Here is a 15,693-nt window from a genome sequence, read left to right as displayed (position 1 = left end):
ATCACAGATTAATGAAATTTTTCCAATATGTATAACAGATGAATATATGTCTCCTAAAAAAAAAAATCAGATGACTATATGCATGGTGAAAATGGGAAGTTTTCAAGTTGTAATCCAAACAGGAAGGCAAACTATAGTTGCCAAGTTATGATACGTATCATCATGTACTTTTGAAAATGCCTAGTTATGAAACAGTTGCCAGGTACATCAGTACGTGAATTAAAAGGACATGCAAACTACACAACTTATGATCTGTGACACCGAACCGAAAACTAACAATAGTACTAACCTCTTAACTTATTTTACTCGATGATGAAATCTCATCTATCTTGGACGGTTTTTAAATTTCATATGTGCAGACTGCAGTTGCTCGAGGCTCAGTTAATAGGTTGGACGTAACTCCCGGGAATGTTACATGACCTAGCTATAGCTTGAGGTTCGCATCTAATGGCCTTTTCTATTTATGGGAAACTGTAACTCACAACAATTAATTCCATCACTATACATTATATATTTACAATACTCAGAAATCATATTCAACAAACTGAGTTAGATCAATCCATAAAAATAAAAAATCAACCCGACTTATTATTTGTCTTTTAAGTTGTTTTGTAGAAACAAAAAAAAATACAATAATATTTATTTATTATGATAAAATGCTGTAGTTGTAAGACTCTCTTTTTTTTTACCTTTTTTTCCCTCCACAATAAATACATATATAAATTAATTATAGATTAATAGATAAATAAGAATAATAAATGTAATATTAAATTTTACAAACGGAAGATAGACAGAAACAAAAATTTACCAACAATTCGACACTTAAAAAGAAATAGAGTATGTAATATGAAATATACAAGTATACAACCACAGTTTCAAAACCCATTTCTATAATATATTTGGATGGAAACAATTCAAACAAACATTTGTACGCATATAAAATAATTTTTTATTTATAATTATGAATATATCACTAAATGGTACTACTACTATATAGTAATAAAATATTATATTTATAGATATATGTAAACTATACTAATGATTTTGGACCTATCACATCATAGTAACAAATAATAATAAAAAACTACACGAATATGTTAACTATGCTCATGATTTTAAATTCATCACTAAATAAACAATAGCAAAATTAAACATTTGTAACTAACATGTTACCTATGCCCATCTGATAGAAATTGAACTGAAATACCATGGTTTGCTGGGGTTATATGATACCTATGCCCGTAGTATATTATTTGTCTATAGCTATATATGAGATTCAAATCCATAATTTTTATGCTTGTTCCTAAAAGTATCTATTAGAATTAATGTATCAAACCTTCAATCACTGTTTCCTTATTTTATCACTTTCTCTGTCCTTTTCTCTCTTACGTAACACTTATGAGATAAAGAAAATATTTATGGTAAAATTAAATGAGAAATGTCATCACTGAAACAACCTAGCAATTTAATTATAGGCAAGAGTTAGATAACATAATAATTATGAAACAATATGAATTGATTGTTTATTTATCTTAATTATATTCATATATTATTTTTAAGTAATTATCCTAAGAACTATCTAATAATTAAAGTTAACAAAGTTAGTTTTTAGATATTTTAAACATTAATAAAAATTTACAAAGATTTATTTATTGGATAAGTAATTTATTTATTTATTAAATACAGAGACGTTACACAATTGAGTTTTTTATTATATATTTCAAGGATATAAAGATGAAATAATTGTAAAAGGCCAACCTTTAAGTTTTGTTTCTTTATGTGCTTCCAGATTTGACATCACATCTGTTTTCAAATAGGTGGATTAACTTGCTTAAGATTTTCCTATTTAATCAGAAGTCCAAAGGGAGAATAGTTGCCACTTTACCTCCAGCAAAAAAATATCTGCACTTTAGAAGAAAAAAGTTAAAAAAGTGACATAACCTTCAAAGTTGGAATGTCATGCAAAATTGTCAATCATATGGGCAATATACCGTACTGGATCCACCTCAAATGATTGTGTATGATATACCAGTATCAATCACACGGGCACCATAACGTACTGCAGAAACATCCATCTCAAATGATTATGTGTAGGTTATACCATCCTCCAAATCGAATTATAACACACTACTCCACCTACATACATTTTCCTTTTCAAAAACTTTGACACGGGCGAACATCACTATGTCCAATTATCCATTGCAACCGTCTACATTGGTCACTGCCAACTCAAGCATTATTATTACGTATGCTTGCCTTTATTTATATCAGGGGGAAAATGTCGATGAAATATATAGAAAAAAAGTAATTTTTATAATCATCAAAATAAAATAGTAACTTCTTACAACTTGTTTTGATAAGTGGAATAGAAAATTAAAATAAACAAATCATATTAAATATTTTGACATTAATTTAAAAAGTTTAACTTTTTAATCTATTATTTTTAACATGAAATTATTTATTATTTTTAACAATAAAAAAATCCTCCTATTTCAAACTAATTTAGAGAAGAAAAAAAGTGTTTCCTTATGAGTACCAGAAAAATAACTTGTCTAAATTTTTCTTTCTAAGCAACGAGGAGTGGACCGACTGGTGATATTGGAATGGGCGTAGCAGTGAACATACAGAATAAGCCCATCTTAATACAGCGTAAGTGCAATTAAGGTAATAAACTAGGCCCAATTACAATTACACCCCAAACCCAACCCGATAGCAAACAGCCCGATCCACACTCGTAAAACGTTGTCGGCCCAAATAAATATTCAGAATCTCAATCGCACACCACGTTCCTCCTTCACTTTTTTTTCTTTTCTTTTTACCAGTTTCTAGGAGCTTCTTCCATTGAGGCTGCTTTACCACTCAGGTTTCTCTCTCTCTCTCTCTCTATTCAAACTCCCATATATATTGCTTTTGCTTTACCTTATTCTGCGATGCTACTATCGAACTAGGAGTAATTGCTAGAAAAAATGTACTTTTCTAATTGTGTTTTGTTTTATATTTTGGGGAACAGATTCCTCAATTTGTTTCGGAAGCTTTGGATATAGAAACCCCTGATAAACGTAGGAAGATGATGATTGCGTGTACTCAGCCTCGTAGAGTGGCTGCGATGTCTGTTTCCAGGCGTGTGGCTGAGGAGATGGATGTCAACATTGGAGAAGAGGTTGGTTGGCTACAGCATCAGATTTGAGGATTGCAGTAGTGCCAGGACACTTTTGAAGTATGTTGTATTATACTAATTAATTAATTAATTAATTCAGAGCTTGCTGTATAATGTTTTTTGTTTTTTGCTAGCTCTTTTATGTCTCTAATGGGATGTTTTATGTTTTATGTTTTTCTCTCCCGCCAATAGGTATCTCACTGATGGTATGCCTCTGAGAGAGGCAATGACGGATCCGCTTTTGGAACGATACAAAGTAATTATTCTTGACGAAGCACACGAGAGGACTTTGGCTACAGATGTGCTGTTTGGCCTTCTTAAGGAAGTGCTTAGAAATAGACCTGACTTGAAGTTAGTTGTTATGAGTGCAACACTTGAAGCTGAGAATTTCCAGGGATATTTTAGCAGGGCCCCTCTTATGAAGGTTCCTGGAAGACTACATCCGGTGGAAATCTTCTATACTCAGGACCCAGAAAGGGATTAGTTGGAGGCTGCTATTAGGACGGTGGTGCAGATTCACATGTGTGAACTCCCTGGAGATATACTCGTTTTTCTCACTGAAGAGGAAGAGATTGAGGATGCATGCCGCAAAATAAACAAAGAAATTTCCAATATGGGAGACCAGGTGGGCCCTGTGAAAGTGGTGCCCTTGTGTATTCTACTCTTCCTCCTGCAATGCAGCAGAAGATTTTCAAGCCAGCTCCACCTCCAGTTAAGGAGGGAGGGCATCCTGGAAGGAAGATTATGGTATCAACAAAAATAGCAGAAACGTCCTTGACAATTGATAGTATAGTCTATATTATTGACCCTGGATTTGCTAAGCAGCAGGTTTATAACCCTCGAATCCGTGTTGAGTCTTTGTTGGTGTCTCCAATATCAAAGGCTAGTGCACACCAGAGATCTGGACGTGCTGGAAGAACTCAACCAGGGAAATGTTTTAGACTTTATACTGAAAAAGTTTCAACAATGATCTTCTGCCGCAGACCTATCCTTAAATCCCTGGATTTGCTAAGCAGCAGGTTTATAACCCTCGAATGCGTGTTGAGTCTTTGTTGGTGTCTCCAATATCAAAGGCTAGTGCACACCAGAGATCTGGACATGCTGGAAGAACTCAACCAGGGAAATGCTTTAGACTTTATACTGAAAAAGTTTCAACAATGATCTTCTGCCGCAGACCTATCCTGAAATTTTGAGATCTAATCTTGCCTACACTGTTCTTACCTTAAAGAAACTTGGTATAGATGATTTAGTGCCTTTTGATTTCATGGACCCTCCTGCCCCAGAGACCTTAATGCGTGCATTGGAAGTGTTGAATTACTTGGGTGCACTGGACGATGATGGTAACTTAACAAAGCTGGGTCAGATTATGAGTGAATTTCCACTGGACCCTCAGATGCCAAAGATGCTCGTTGTTAGTCCTGAATTCAACTGTTCAAATGAGATTCTTTCCGTTTCTGCCGTGCTATCTGGTGTTCTTCTTTTAATTGTTTATTTTTGTGTCTGTCTAGACTCTAGAGTGCAATCATAATGCTAAGGGAATGTCGGTTTGCTGGGCTCCACTTTGATGGGGATGTCCGGCATTTGTACATCTGCACAGATGCAATATTGTGCACATGATGGGATGTTTGACTGCTTACACATGTGCTCAGATGCGCATGAATGCGTTTAGTAGAAAATGTCCTGTTAGGTAGTCATCAGCAACTGTCTTCTCTGGGTTCCATGCCCTCGTTGGCATGCACCATAGGATGCCGAGTAAATGCTGATGCAGATAATTGCAGTTTCTCAGTATTCTCTCAATCTCTTGAAGAAAATGGTGTGGTCTTGCCTCTATGCATCTGCTTACCTTCTGTGGGCCTCCTGTGTGATAATAATTTCTTTCTTTAGTACCCAATTGCTTTGTCCGGCCTAGGGCAGCACAAAATGCTGCAGATGAAGCAAAAGCTAGTTTAGGACACATTGATGGGGATCATCTCACGCTCTTGAATGTATACCATGCCTACAAGCAAAATAGTAAGTACATATTTATGATACCTTTTATATTTTAATTATTGAATTCTTGCTATTTATTTGTTCTGATGTCAAATTTGTTAATTATATATGAATGGCTTTTCAGATGACGATCCTTCTTGGTGTTATGATAACTTTGTTAATCATAGGGCATTGAAATCAGCGGACAGTGTTAGACAACAACTTGTGCGAATCATGGCTCGGTTTAACTTGAAGTTATGCATCACTGATTTCAATAGCCGTGACTACTATGTCAACATTAGAAAGGCAATGCTGGCAGGATATTTCATGCAGGTGGCCCATCTGGAGCGGACAGGACATTTACTTGACAGTGAAAAACAACCAGGTTTGTTAGTAAGAGATGCTGTTTGTAGTTCTTTCTCTGTTTTTCTTGTTGCACTACTAAAAGAGCTACCGTGAAGGCTGGAAGATTATATTTATATTAATGATTTATGTTTGTTTTCTGAGTAGGTGGTGCTCTTGCATCCATCAAATTGCCTGGACCACAAACCGGAGTGGGTAAGATTTTTGTTTGATATCTGGAATGCTTTAGCTAAGATTGAGTTTGACAACCTCGAAATGGTGAAAACGTAAACACATTTCGTGTATAGTATTTGAAAGGAGGCCTGTTTTTGTTTTAGAGTAAAAGAACGCTGAAACTAATCAATTAAATATATAGTTTTCTATTATAAATTACAGAAACATTTGGTTTTGAGATTGAAATGAAGCAGGGATATATACCCAATATGTCATTTTAAATTCCATCCACTCCTTGATTTAGCTGGTAGAAGCGTTGCATGATGAACTGTCGAATTTATCTTTGTGGACCTTGTGGTTCTTCTTTGGTAGATGTTATTAAGATGTAGTCAACTTTACAGGTTAGTGGATGTAGCCCCACATTACTATGATTTGTCGAATTGTCCACAATGTGAAGCGAAGCGTGTTCTTGAGAGGCTTTACAAGAAGCGAGAAAAGGAAAAGGAGGAAGCCAGGAGTCGTAAATGAAGTCCTACAATCCATGCCTTTTTTGCCTTTGAATTGGAATTGGATATTTAGTCTCCTGCATTTTGACATCGTAATTTTGTCACGGGAAAATTTCCGAGTGGTACTGTTTTATTACCTCTGAAGGTCCTATTGATTGTTAATTTTAATGAGAAATAGGCTGTGTTTCTTGTACTATTTATTAGTGTATTACATGTTTTATATTCGTCCACTTTTTGCTCTTATACACCTAAGTATTGACCATGGGAATTTTACTATTTTTAATTTTTATTTTGGAGGCCTTATCATGCATTTTTCTAATGAGATATGTTTTCATTTTTTTTATTAAAATAATTTGTATTGAAAGCTCTGAAAAAAGAACGGCTATTATTTTGTAAAAAAATAAATAATGCGTGTTTTGTTTGGATTAGAATGGAAATGAAGAGGAAATAAAAAAGATAGAAGTAAAAGGAAAATGGAATGAAAAAAAATTAGAAAATTTTCTGTCTTTAGATAAAATGAAAGTAATTTATAAAAAATAATTTAAATTAAGATTTTCTTCTTATTTAACCTCAGTACAATACAATGTGTAAAGATGAAGTAGAGCTACTAAGAAGACACCGTCGAGTAAGGAGGTGAAATAGTGATGTTTTATTTCAATATTGTAAATTGTTATATTTTCCTTGGCTCACTAATGGATTAAAATTGTTATTGGTGTGTTTTATAACCGGTGCAAAATGTAAAATAATAATGATGCTACTTTGCAGTTGATGAAATTATCAAATAACTCCCTCAATTTTAAAGTTAAAAGATAAAAATAAATCTTTAAAAAATAAAAGATCAAATTGAATCTTAAAAAATAAATGACTAAAAGTAAAATAATAATGATGTTACTTTGAAGTTGATGAAATAATAAATAACTCCAATTTTAAAGTTAAAAGATCAAAATAAGTCTTTTAAAAATAAATGATCAAAAATATATTTTAGTTTAATTTTTTTTTGTGTCTAATCAAATATAAGCAAGGTAGAAATTTATTTAAACTTTTCCATAAATTTTAGGTTGAAAATGATAGACTCCCATGTAGGTTTTGTATACTAAACCCTCCCAAAGAAAAGAGGTCAATTGATGATGTTTTATTTGAATATTGTAGCTTGTCATATTTTGTTTGTCTTCACATACTTTTACTAGTAGCAATCATACTTTGTCCTAAGTATATTTTCCCTTGGCACATGCCACCTTATCAAATGGCAATTGACAATCAAGATGATAATTGAAATGAAAATATACAAAATTATTTATTACTCATTTCGATGCACTATCATATTGAAGATTTGATCTTTGAATTTGTTTGTCTGAACCAGATTGAGGTTGGATTTTTCAAGGGTACATCAGTAGAGTGACAAGAAGCTTTCAGATTTCAGTTCAACGAGGCTTCCAACAATTGAGCGACGATAATGATCACTTACAAACATTTTAATGGTTTAGTAAAAAATGAATTCTAGCAAGTAATAATACTGAAAAGAGTTGCAACAAAGAGGGTTTTTCAAGTACATATATGTATTGGGTGATACAAATTTGGTGGAAAGGATTGATGGGATATTCATTTACTTCCTTCAGCTCTTGTGTCTGTTTTTGTAGATGTATAGAGTCTGAGTGTCCGTGAGTTGAAAATAGGAAGAACTACATATTTGAACATCTATTTTTTTTAAACACTTATTCAACACTTATCATTTTTCTCTCTGTTTATCACATCATATCATCTTTATCTCTTTTGTCCATTATTTAAATGCTCAATATCAGACATATTAGCCGCAAGAGTATGTTAGCCTAACAACAATATTGAGTAAATTTAAACATCATGTTAGAAACTGATTAGAGTTAACTTATTCAAAAGCTACCTCAGAGAGAGAATTTTCAAAGTCTGGGGAAGAATATTTTAGTCATTTGTAACTGATGTGATCCATCTTAATATATATATATATATATATATATATATATATATATATATAGCAGTACTTGTTTACAACATTTTAACTTTATCAAACTTTCGGGGTAACTTAGCGTAAGAATCCTGAAATTATTATCTGGCCACCTATTCTCTAATCTAATTCATGGACTTGATTTCATTCCGTGTGCAAAAATTGATTTTATATTCAACATGCCTGTAGGCTGTAGCGTGCCGCGGGCATATGAGGATTGACAACAAACATACTTTCTCCACGCGAAATGAATTGTTCTCGTATATATAGACTTTGACAATTAGGTAAATATCATGGTTCAGCAGTTGCTAGTTGCTGCATAATACCTCACACAAAATACTAGCATTGAGCTTCTAGGATTATATATATAGATGAGAGTTGTGGAACGGGGTTACTGGGTACTACTAAATAGGCATATCCGTGTCTAGAATTTAGCAACCTCAGAAGTTATGCTTTTTTCCCTGTCAAACTTTGGTAGATTTCATCTATTTCCACCTGTGACAATATGAACAATTTTGTGAGTATTTCTAGTGTACACCACTATTTAAATAGACTGCAATAAATGAGAGTAAGCAAAGTAAGGACCAAAATAAGAGGATATCTGATCACCTGATAATACTTGAGCAGTTTGTTTCTTTTCTTCTTCAGTGTTGCAGTCACCAAATCTCTTTCCATGTCAAATTCATGCGGCTCTAATATCACCCCCTTGATATGTTCAAAGCCCCTCAGCTAGTTTTATGAAGGACAAAAAATTGAAGAGGACACAAGACAATTAGAGAATCATATACCAGATGTTATATGATTGCAAGACCAAAGTCTTTCTAGTTTTCTGTTTGTTATGTAGCCTCCATGCTTCATAGTTTATAAATCTTTCCAAAAATAATAATATAATAATTTTAAGTTTTTTTTTTTCATACCTAAAGCAATAAAGTTTTTACTTTAACAGCATTTCATTATTTGTAGATGTTACCTTATTCCTCTCAGCTGTCAACTTGAGCTCAGATAGCACATATTTCTTCAGTTGATCAAGAGAGCAGAGTTTGGGGAAAGAAGCTATGTGACCATTCGAATATGCCCACTTATTGGCAAATTCTTCATTTGGAACTACTACTGCAACCAGCATTGACTTGAAGCTATTCCCATAAACCCAGATCTAACAGTAAAACATACAAAAACGAATCACAAACATACCAACAATCGAGAGTTTATGGACTAAAAAGTGTACCAATTAACTATGCTGAACTAGGAGTTATAGGGTTGGATTGGTGGTAAAAGGAGAAGAGAAGAAGGGAAATATGGTGAGTTTGATTCCTCCCGCAAACCAAAAAATTAACAATTAACTAACATTTATCGGGAAAAAAAAAACTATGCTGAACTAGTGAAAATACTTACATCTTCAACTATAGGAGTGATTCCATAAACATTTTCAAGATGCTCAAGTGCTATATACTCTCCTTGGGAAAGTTTAACAAGATTCTTCTTCCTGTCAATGATCTTAATAACACCATTAGGAAGCATTTCTCCTATGTCCCCTGAGGATACCAAACAATGACAGACAATCACATTAGACCATATTAAGATTCCTAAAAACAGATTATTTTGAGGCAGGAAATGACAACTCAATTACCTGTGTGAAACCATCCATCTTTAATAGCTTCCTTTGTTAACTCTGGATTTTTGTAGTAAGCAGTGAAAACAGTTTTCCCTCTCACACATATCTCACCACATGGAGGAGTTTCAAGAGGATTGTAGCCCATCTCTGGAACCTCCACCAGCTTTATTTCATTATATATGGATACAGCTCCAACAGTACCAAGCATGCACATTTCGTCAGGAAAGCCAAGAGTAGTTGGTCCACATGTTTCTGTCAGACCTGGATTAACCAGTGTGTCAATGTAACGTATTGATTATGTTGTGTTATGTCCAACATAAAAATGTTAAAATTTTCTCTGTTTAATCTTATTTTTAATTTATAATTAGTATAAGACTAGTAAATCAAACTTATTATATGGTTCCGGATTATGTAATTTTGACCAATTTTCATGTGATATATTATTAGTTTTTTTCTTTAATAAATTTAAAAATATGGTTACACTTATGTGAACATCGATTAACATCACATCATTTCAAGTTATATTATAATTTCTTGATTAATAATACATTTTTTTACTAAATTTTCTATTTTTTTTTGAAATTTTTGTAACCTGGATTTTCACTAATTTGAAAATGAGATTACATATTTAATAAGACCCAAGTAAATTTCAAGTGTGATGAAAAAAAAGGTGTTGTTAATATTTCTTATAGTATAATAACTTTTCTCCTTACCATAGCCTTGGCATACAAAGGCACAAGTAGTGACACGCAGGAATTCTTCCACCTCAGGGCTCAAAGCTGCCCCACCAGATATTATTAGTCGAACACGACCACCAAGCCTAGCTTTGACCTAAAATGGAGGGGGTAAGACAGGAGGAGTAGGTTGAAAATTTGGAGAAGGTATTACCCATATGTAAAAGAAGGCTAATTTCAAGAAAAATAAAAGAAATTTTTTTTGAGAAGTTGATCTTTTAAAATAAAAATACAAGTTTTAAGTAAGAGATACTATTATACAACCTTTCTGAAGGCTAATAAATCGGCTAAACGTGATGCTTCTCTATGTTTATATCCTTTTTTCATCCAACCAAGTTTGCTGCATTCAAAGAAAAATGTGAATTGGCAAAACTACCTCAGCCCAAAATCCATGATCTCAATAAATGAGAGTACTGTTACTTTTACCGAAACTGTTGCTGATAATATAGCATCATACAGAATTCCAACTTACTAGTTGTAGAGCATGCCAAAAACTGTTCTCCTCACTGGATTGAGTTCTTCCACTGCTTTCTTGATACCTGAAACAAATTTCTCATTCATTGAAACAAAGTGTAAACAACACACTTCTTCTAACTCATTTTTTGATTAATTAAAATTTATTAGAAATTATAAAATTAATAAGATTCATAAAATTTTATAGTTTCTAATAAAATTAAGGCAACAACAAAAAAATGTGTTCAAAACATGTATAGTGTTGCTCGCATTTCTAATCCACAAGCAATAGATTTTTTTTTTTGTTGAGGGCCTTGCCTTCATAGACCTTTTCGAAAACCCGTGGGACACCAGCAAACAGTGTTGGCTTTAACTCCATTAAATCATCCCTCAGCGCGTTCAGATCCTTCAAGCAAACAATTCAAGAAATTCACGAAAATTTATAAATAAAAAACACAGAATATTTGTGCTTCATGATAGTATCCATAGTATCATGTCAATAGTTAATTATCCTACCAAGCAAATCCAAATTAACAAGAAATTGGAGGACAAACGTACCCCATGATAGTATCCAACAGATGCACCCTTACGGAAAAAGTACTCCTCAATAGTGCGATCAAGGATATGAGCCAAGGGTAGGAATGATAAATACACATCATCCACGGTCATCTATGCAAATTATTAATATTCATGTCACTTTTGTTACGAGAAAATTAAATGGTATCATAACACTTTTCCTGTGTATTAAGCACCAGATTTACCTTGTCTTCAAATTGTTCCATGAAAAGATCCATTCCTCTTACTAAAGCCGTTACGTTTTCATACGTTAAAACAACACCTTTAGGGTCTCCACTTGTCCCACTAGTGTACATTATTGTGCAAATGTCATGAGCTTGAGGTGGAAAAGTACTTTTTGGGTTTTCTTTTCCCTGAAAGAATAATAAGGTGTTCGTTTTAACCAGATCAGAGAGATAATTAAGTACGAGGAATCACACGAATAGCCTACAGAGAACAATTTTAGCACCACATATATATCCATATGGTGGTTTTTTTTTTTTTTTTGTAAAGTTTCTGCCAGCTTGGGATTACATTTATTTCATAAAAGAGCAAATGATTCAATTAAAGAGGTTCATATGGATAACACAACACCTTTACAAAAGAAAAAAAGTAACTCATTAATCCAGTGTGAACAAGTTTTTAGAAAGAGCAAGCATCCAACCTTCACAAAACAAACCCAATTCTACAATTGCATCATAAAAATAAAAAACGTGCAAGCAACTGAAGAAAACAACCGAGCAGTTATACAAGATAGCAATTTCATTCAGTGCTAAGCATAGATGGATGATTTATGCATTGAATGACCAATTCCTTACGTACTAAGTACTAACCAAGTGCAAGAATTCATGCCACGAATATGGCTTAATTCCAATTGCTGTGGCTTTAGCTTTCTCTTCCTCTGTTAATGTAGTGAAGCACACCATGGCTGTAACCATAATCAATTTTAGTTTAATTCATTTAATCGTTCTGCTAGCTCGAGCACAGAAATATTGAAATTGAAACACCTAATTAAATTTACCTTTCAGTCGCTTTGAGGATTTACATTCAGGATTTAAAAGCTGCAAATGGTATAGAAACTAAGTAAGAACCTATAAACTGCTGTTCTGAATCTCAGATTTATAAAATTATCTGAAGCAGAATATTAATTATTATTTTAAAAAAAAATTGTTCCTTCTTCCTCACCTCTTTAACCTTCTTATCTTGGACGAACACAAAATCTACTTCTGCATGATCTATGATAAAATTTACAGCACCAGGTCCTGGATTAAAAATGAAAAAAAAAATGCCTTAATTAAAATTTGAATGCTGCTTTTTTATTTTATTTTATTTTATTTAGACCAGAAAACTAATTAAATAATGTGTCACTAATAAAGAAAATGAGCACCATAGCTGTTTACTAAGAGATGTAAAATGAACAAAGTTCGAAGATTGGCTTCGATTAGGATCATATCTATTCTTTGGCATGACTCTTAAGTCTTAACCGCAGAACAATAAAGATGTGTGTGAGAGAGAGAGAGAGAAGTGGGGATACGTGAATTTATTTGACAATTTTCATTTCAGAGAAAACTTACCAAGGGTGTCATAGAGAGGCACACAAATAAAGCTTTGAGCAGAACAAACCTACACCAATATAAACATGATTATGAACTATGATATGGTAGCATTATAGAAAGAACAAGAGAGAAAACGTTGAGAACACAAGGGTTATAGAAGTGTCAAACCTCCATTGCCACAATCCATTCAGGGCAATTAGATCCATAAATTCCAATTTTAGTGCCCTGTGACAGGATCACCACAATAGACATCAAGAAGATTAATTCCCTTTGAAAACTACAAATCTACTGTGCATATAAATTACGAGGGAAGCCCTTTCACAAGCACTTACAGGTTCGGAACCAGATGCTCGTAAAGCAGAACTCATATGCAGAACTTCATCATAGACTTCTTTATATGTCTTCCAGACATATGGTCCAATCTATGAACGTTATGAACCAAAAACTAAAATACTTGATTTTCATGACACATAAAGTCCTATAACAAAAAAAAATAAAAAATTGTCTCCATTAGATACCTTTCCATCAACAATTTTACGCTTTCCCAGCATCCGGTTATTGGGATGATTTTTGACAGACACACTGCAATAATCAAAACATCATTCATTGGTCAACTACCAACTTTCAATATTTTCTATATTTACATTTAACAGACCCCACCATATTATTAAGTGGGCAAAGCTCAGTAGAGAACATAGATCATAACATTATATCCTACTAGCTACTCCTGAATAATTATAAGGACTGAAATTAATTAGTTACCAGAAAATATCCCAAGTGGTACTGAAATCAGGATCCATTGGAGGAAATTCATTTTCTGAGAGGAGGTTACGGTATACTGGACCAACAGAAAGGTTACCATTTTTACCTTCCCTTCCTTCCTCAACTTTAACTGAAAAAGCCTTCATTCTCCTTTGTTATGAAAAACCTGATCAACAAGACACAACGCAAGTATAAACATTCAGCCGCCTGGCAAGGAAAACGAGCACTAATTAACTCCCATAAATTTCTGTCAACTTCGTGCACTTTTTCTCTAGTATGATTAAATCATCCAAGGACATGCATCAAAAAGTCAAGCATGATTAAAAAGTCCTTAAAATAAGAGTGACAAAAATAAAGTACGACTTGTTACATTGCATGGTCCAAAACGAAACTATCACTTACTTATCCATCGATCGACTAATATATGATCCCAACTAATTTTTAAATAAACATGTAATCAAGTTCTTATTAACAGTTTCACAACAATTAAAAAAAGTTAATTATTCGTTAGAGTTTGGCTTACGTGGTCCCGGAGCATAGAATAAGGCAACATAATAGTTTTACATAGAAAAAAAAAAAAAACACGCATTAGAAGCATGGTTCCGAATCCCAGGGAACGGAAGGAGAATGTTAGAAACTTAGAGTGGCTTTACTCATCGCAAATAATCATATTAATTAGTAATTATAACATTAAAAGAAAAGACAACTGAAAATCGAAAAGGGTGAGTGATACTAAAGTCAAAATCTCATGGCATGTAAGAGAAACATGGTTACAGATAGGTGCGGACGTTGGCGTGGGTGGGTGTACGTGTGAAATGAGACTAGGTTGCTGTGTATGTGTATAGGGTGTACCTCGCTGCTTTTTGTCTGAACTTGGTGTTGAAACAAAGGTAGAAGTCAGACATAGGATAAGTTTGGTTATTTGAGGGGTGGCTTATATAATAAAAGAAGCAAGTTGAGAATTTTATAGCGAAGAAAGGAGGTGCAAGTGCAAGTTGCTAGCTAGTGTAAATGAGGTTGTTGAAAGTTGGAAACGAATAATAATGAGGAATGAAGAGGAGCCCTATCTTACAGAAACTTCAATTGTTTCCACGTGACCATCTCCTCCCTCGTGCTCTTAGGTTACTTGTTTTCACCCTATTCATTTATGTTTTTTCTGAACAGTACCATACTTGTGTGAACTAATTACATATTGATTTTGGTGATATCTAAATTTTTTTGACTGACCACTTAGTTGGATCTTTCTTTCATATCTTACTTAAAAAGATGGAATTTAATATTGTTCGTTAAGGTGATGACTTACGTTTTGTTTGGTTTAAGATAAAAAGTTAATTAAAGTAAAGGGAGAGAAGAGTTAGAAATAAAACGATTTTTAAATTATTTAATAAGAGAGAAAAAAAATTAAAAAAAGTTTTATTTTCTCTTAAATAATATAAATATTTTTAATTAAAAGCGTATAAAAAAAATGGTATTCTTATCTCACACTTCTTTCCACTTTTCCATCCGAAAAGTTGAGATAAAAAAATGGTACTCTTATCTCACACTTCTTTCCACTTTTCCATCCGAAAAGTTGAGATTGCAAAAATAGTTGATTTCATTCATCTTCTCTTTTCACATTTCATCCAATTCCAAATCTAGGGATCTCTGACCGATCGATCCCAACAGAAACTCATTCTATCTTAATTTTAATGTCCTCGACCCTGCAACCATGGGGAGGACTTTTCTCCCATATGCATAAATTGAGACAAGGGAACGAATAAAGAAACCAGCCTGATTTCAATTGGGTGCAAAATTTGAAATTGTGTCTAAGAACTTAATCTAAGTCGTGTGTAAGCATGCAGTACTACGTTACAACTTAACAATGACGGACTCCACCCATCCTTCTTTTTATTATGT

The 15,693-nt window shown here is 33.4% G+C and overlaps 2 protein-coding genes and 1 pseudogene across 5 annotated transcripts; 2 read left to right on the top strand and 1 right to left on the bottom strand.

Annotated features, from left to right (window-relative positions):
- The first annotated feature begins 1,208 nt into the window (after nucleotides 1-1,208).
- Nucleotides 1,209-6,436, top strand: LOC114370096 (annotated as a pseudogene). Its single transcript, XR_003657761.1, has 6 exons — nucleotides 1,209-1,241; nucleotides 3,011-3,217; nucleotides 3,350-5,167; nucleotides 5,271-5,510; nucleotides 5,636-5,683; nucleotides 6,043-6,436. The product of XR_003657761.1 is annotated as a probable pre-mRNA-splicing factor ATP-dependent RNA helicase DEAH2 (transcript).
- LOC114370093 (probable pre-mRNA-splicing factor ATP-dependent RNA helicase DEAH3) lies at nucleotides 4,422-6,169 on the top strand. The gene is made up of 5 exons (XM_028327377.1): nucleotides 4,422-4,626; nucleotides 5,042-5,167; nucleotides 5,271-5,530; nucleotides 5,636-5,754; nucleotides 6,043-6,169. The coding sequence occupies exons 1-5, from the start codon at nucleotides 4,422-4,424 to the stop codon at nucleotides 6,167-6,169; spliced, it is 837 nt and encodes a 278-aa protein (XP_028183178.1).
- Nucleotides 6,437-8,277: 1,841 nt separating the features above from the next.
- LOC114372491 (long chain acyl-CoA synthetase 1-like) lies at nucleotides 8,278-14,759 on the bottom strand. Of its 3 annotated transcripts, none has more exons than XM_028330066.1 (20): nucleotides 14,650-14,759; nucleotides 13,798-13,963; nucleotides 13,554-13,617; nucleotides 13,368-13,457; nucleotides 13,204-13,260; nucleotides 13,054-13,102; nucleotides 12,665-12,741; nucleotides 12,501-12,540; nucleotides 12,313-12,407; nucleotides 11,686-11,853; nucleotides 11,483-11,593; nucleotides 11,243-11,330; nucleotides 10,944-11,010; nucleotides 10,736-10,811; nucleotides 10,451-10,568; nucleotides 9,753-9,998; nucleotides 9,518-9,657; nucleotides 9,096-9,278; nucleotides 8,735-8,854; nucleotides 8,278-8,620 (listed from the first exon to the last, which is right to left on the bottom strand). In XM_028330066.1, exons 2-20 carry the CDS (start codon nucleotides 13,941-13,943, stop codon nucleotides 8,573-8,575), a joined length of 1,983 nt encoding a protein of 660 aa, XP_028185867.1. In that variant the 5' UTR covers nucleotides 13,944-13,963; nucleotides 14,650-14,759; the 3' UTR covers nucleotides 8,278-8,572. The 3 variants fall into 3 exon arrangements, with proteins under 3 accessions (XP_028185867.1, XP_028185868.1, XP_028185869.1); XM_028330067.1 differs by having other exon boundaries at nucleotides 14,572-14,656; XM_028330068.1 differs by lacking the exon at nucleotides 14,650-14,759 and adding an exon at nucleotides 14,586-14,605.
- Nucleotides 14,760-15,693: the final 934 nt, after the last annotated feature.

This window comes from Glycine soja, chromosome 10, assembly GCF_004193775.1.
Source record: "Glycine soja cultivar W05 chromosome 10, ASM419377v2, whole genome shotgun sequence".
NCBI lineage: Eukaryota > Viridiplantae > Streptophyta > Magnoliopsida > Fabales > Fabaceae > Glycine > Glycine soja.
The sequence above is the reverse complement of the archived record's forward strand: the minus strand, read 5'-3'. Positions and strand labels throughout refer to the sequence as shown.

What these genes read in the sequence shown, in the direction of transcription:
- LOC114370093 (XM_028327377.1), top strand. Translation starts at nt 4,422, where the DNA reads ATGGACCCTCCTGCCCCAGAGACCTTAATGCGTGCATTGGAAGTGTTG. An exon ending in CGTTTCTGCCGTGCTATCTG is followed by an intron (nt 4,627 to 5,041) that starts GTGTTCTTCTTT and finishes TTCTTTCTTTAG; the next exon opens with TACCCAATTGCTTTGTCCGG. An exon ending in CCATGCCTACAAGCAAAATA is followed by an intron (nt 5,168 to 5,270) that starts GTAAGTACATAT and finishes ATGGCTTTTCAG; the next exon opens with ATGACGATCCTTCTTGGTGT.
- LOC114372491 (XM_028330066.1), bottom strand. Translation starts at nt 13,943, where the DNA reads ATGAAGGCTTTTTCAGTTAAAGTTGAGGAAGGAAGGGAAGGTAAAAAT. An exon ending in GCCTCTCTATGACACCCTTG is followed by an intron (nt 12,742 to 13,053) that starts GTAAGTTTTCTC and finishes TTTTTAATCCAG; the next exon opens with GACCTGGTGCTGTAAATTTT. An exon ending in AAGATAAGAAGGTTAAAGAG is followed by an intron (nt 12,541 to 12,664) that starts GTGAGGAAGAAG and finishes TACCATTTGCAG; the next exon opens with CTTTTAAATCCTGAATGTAA.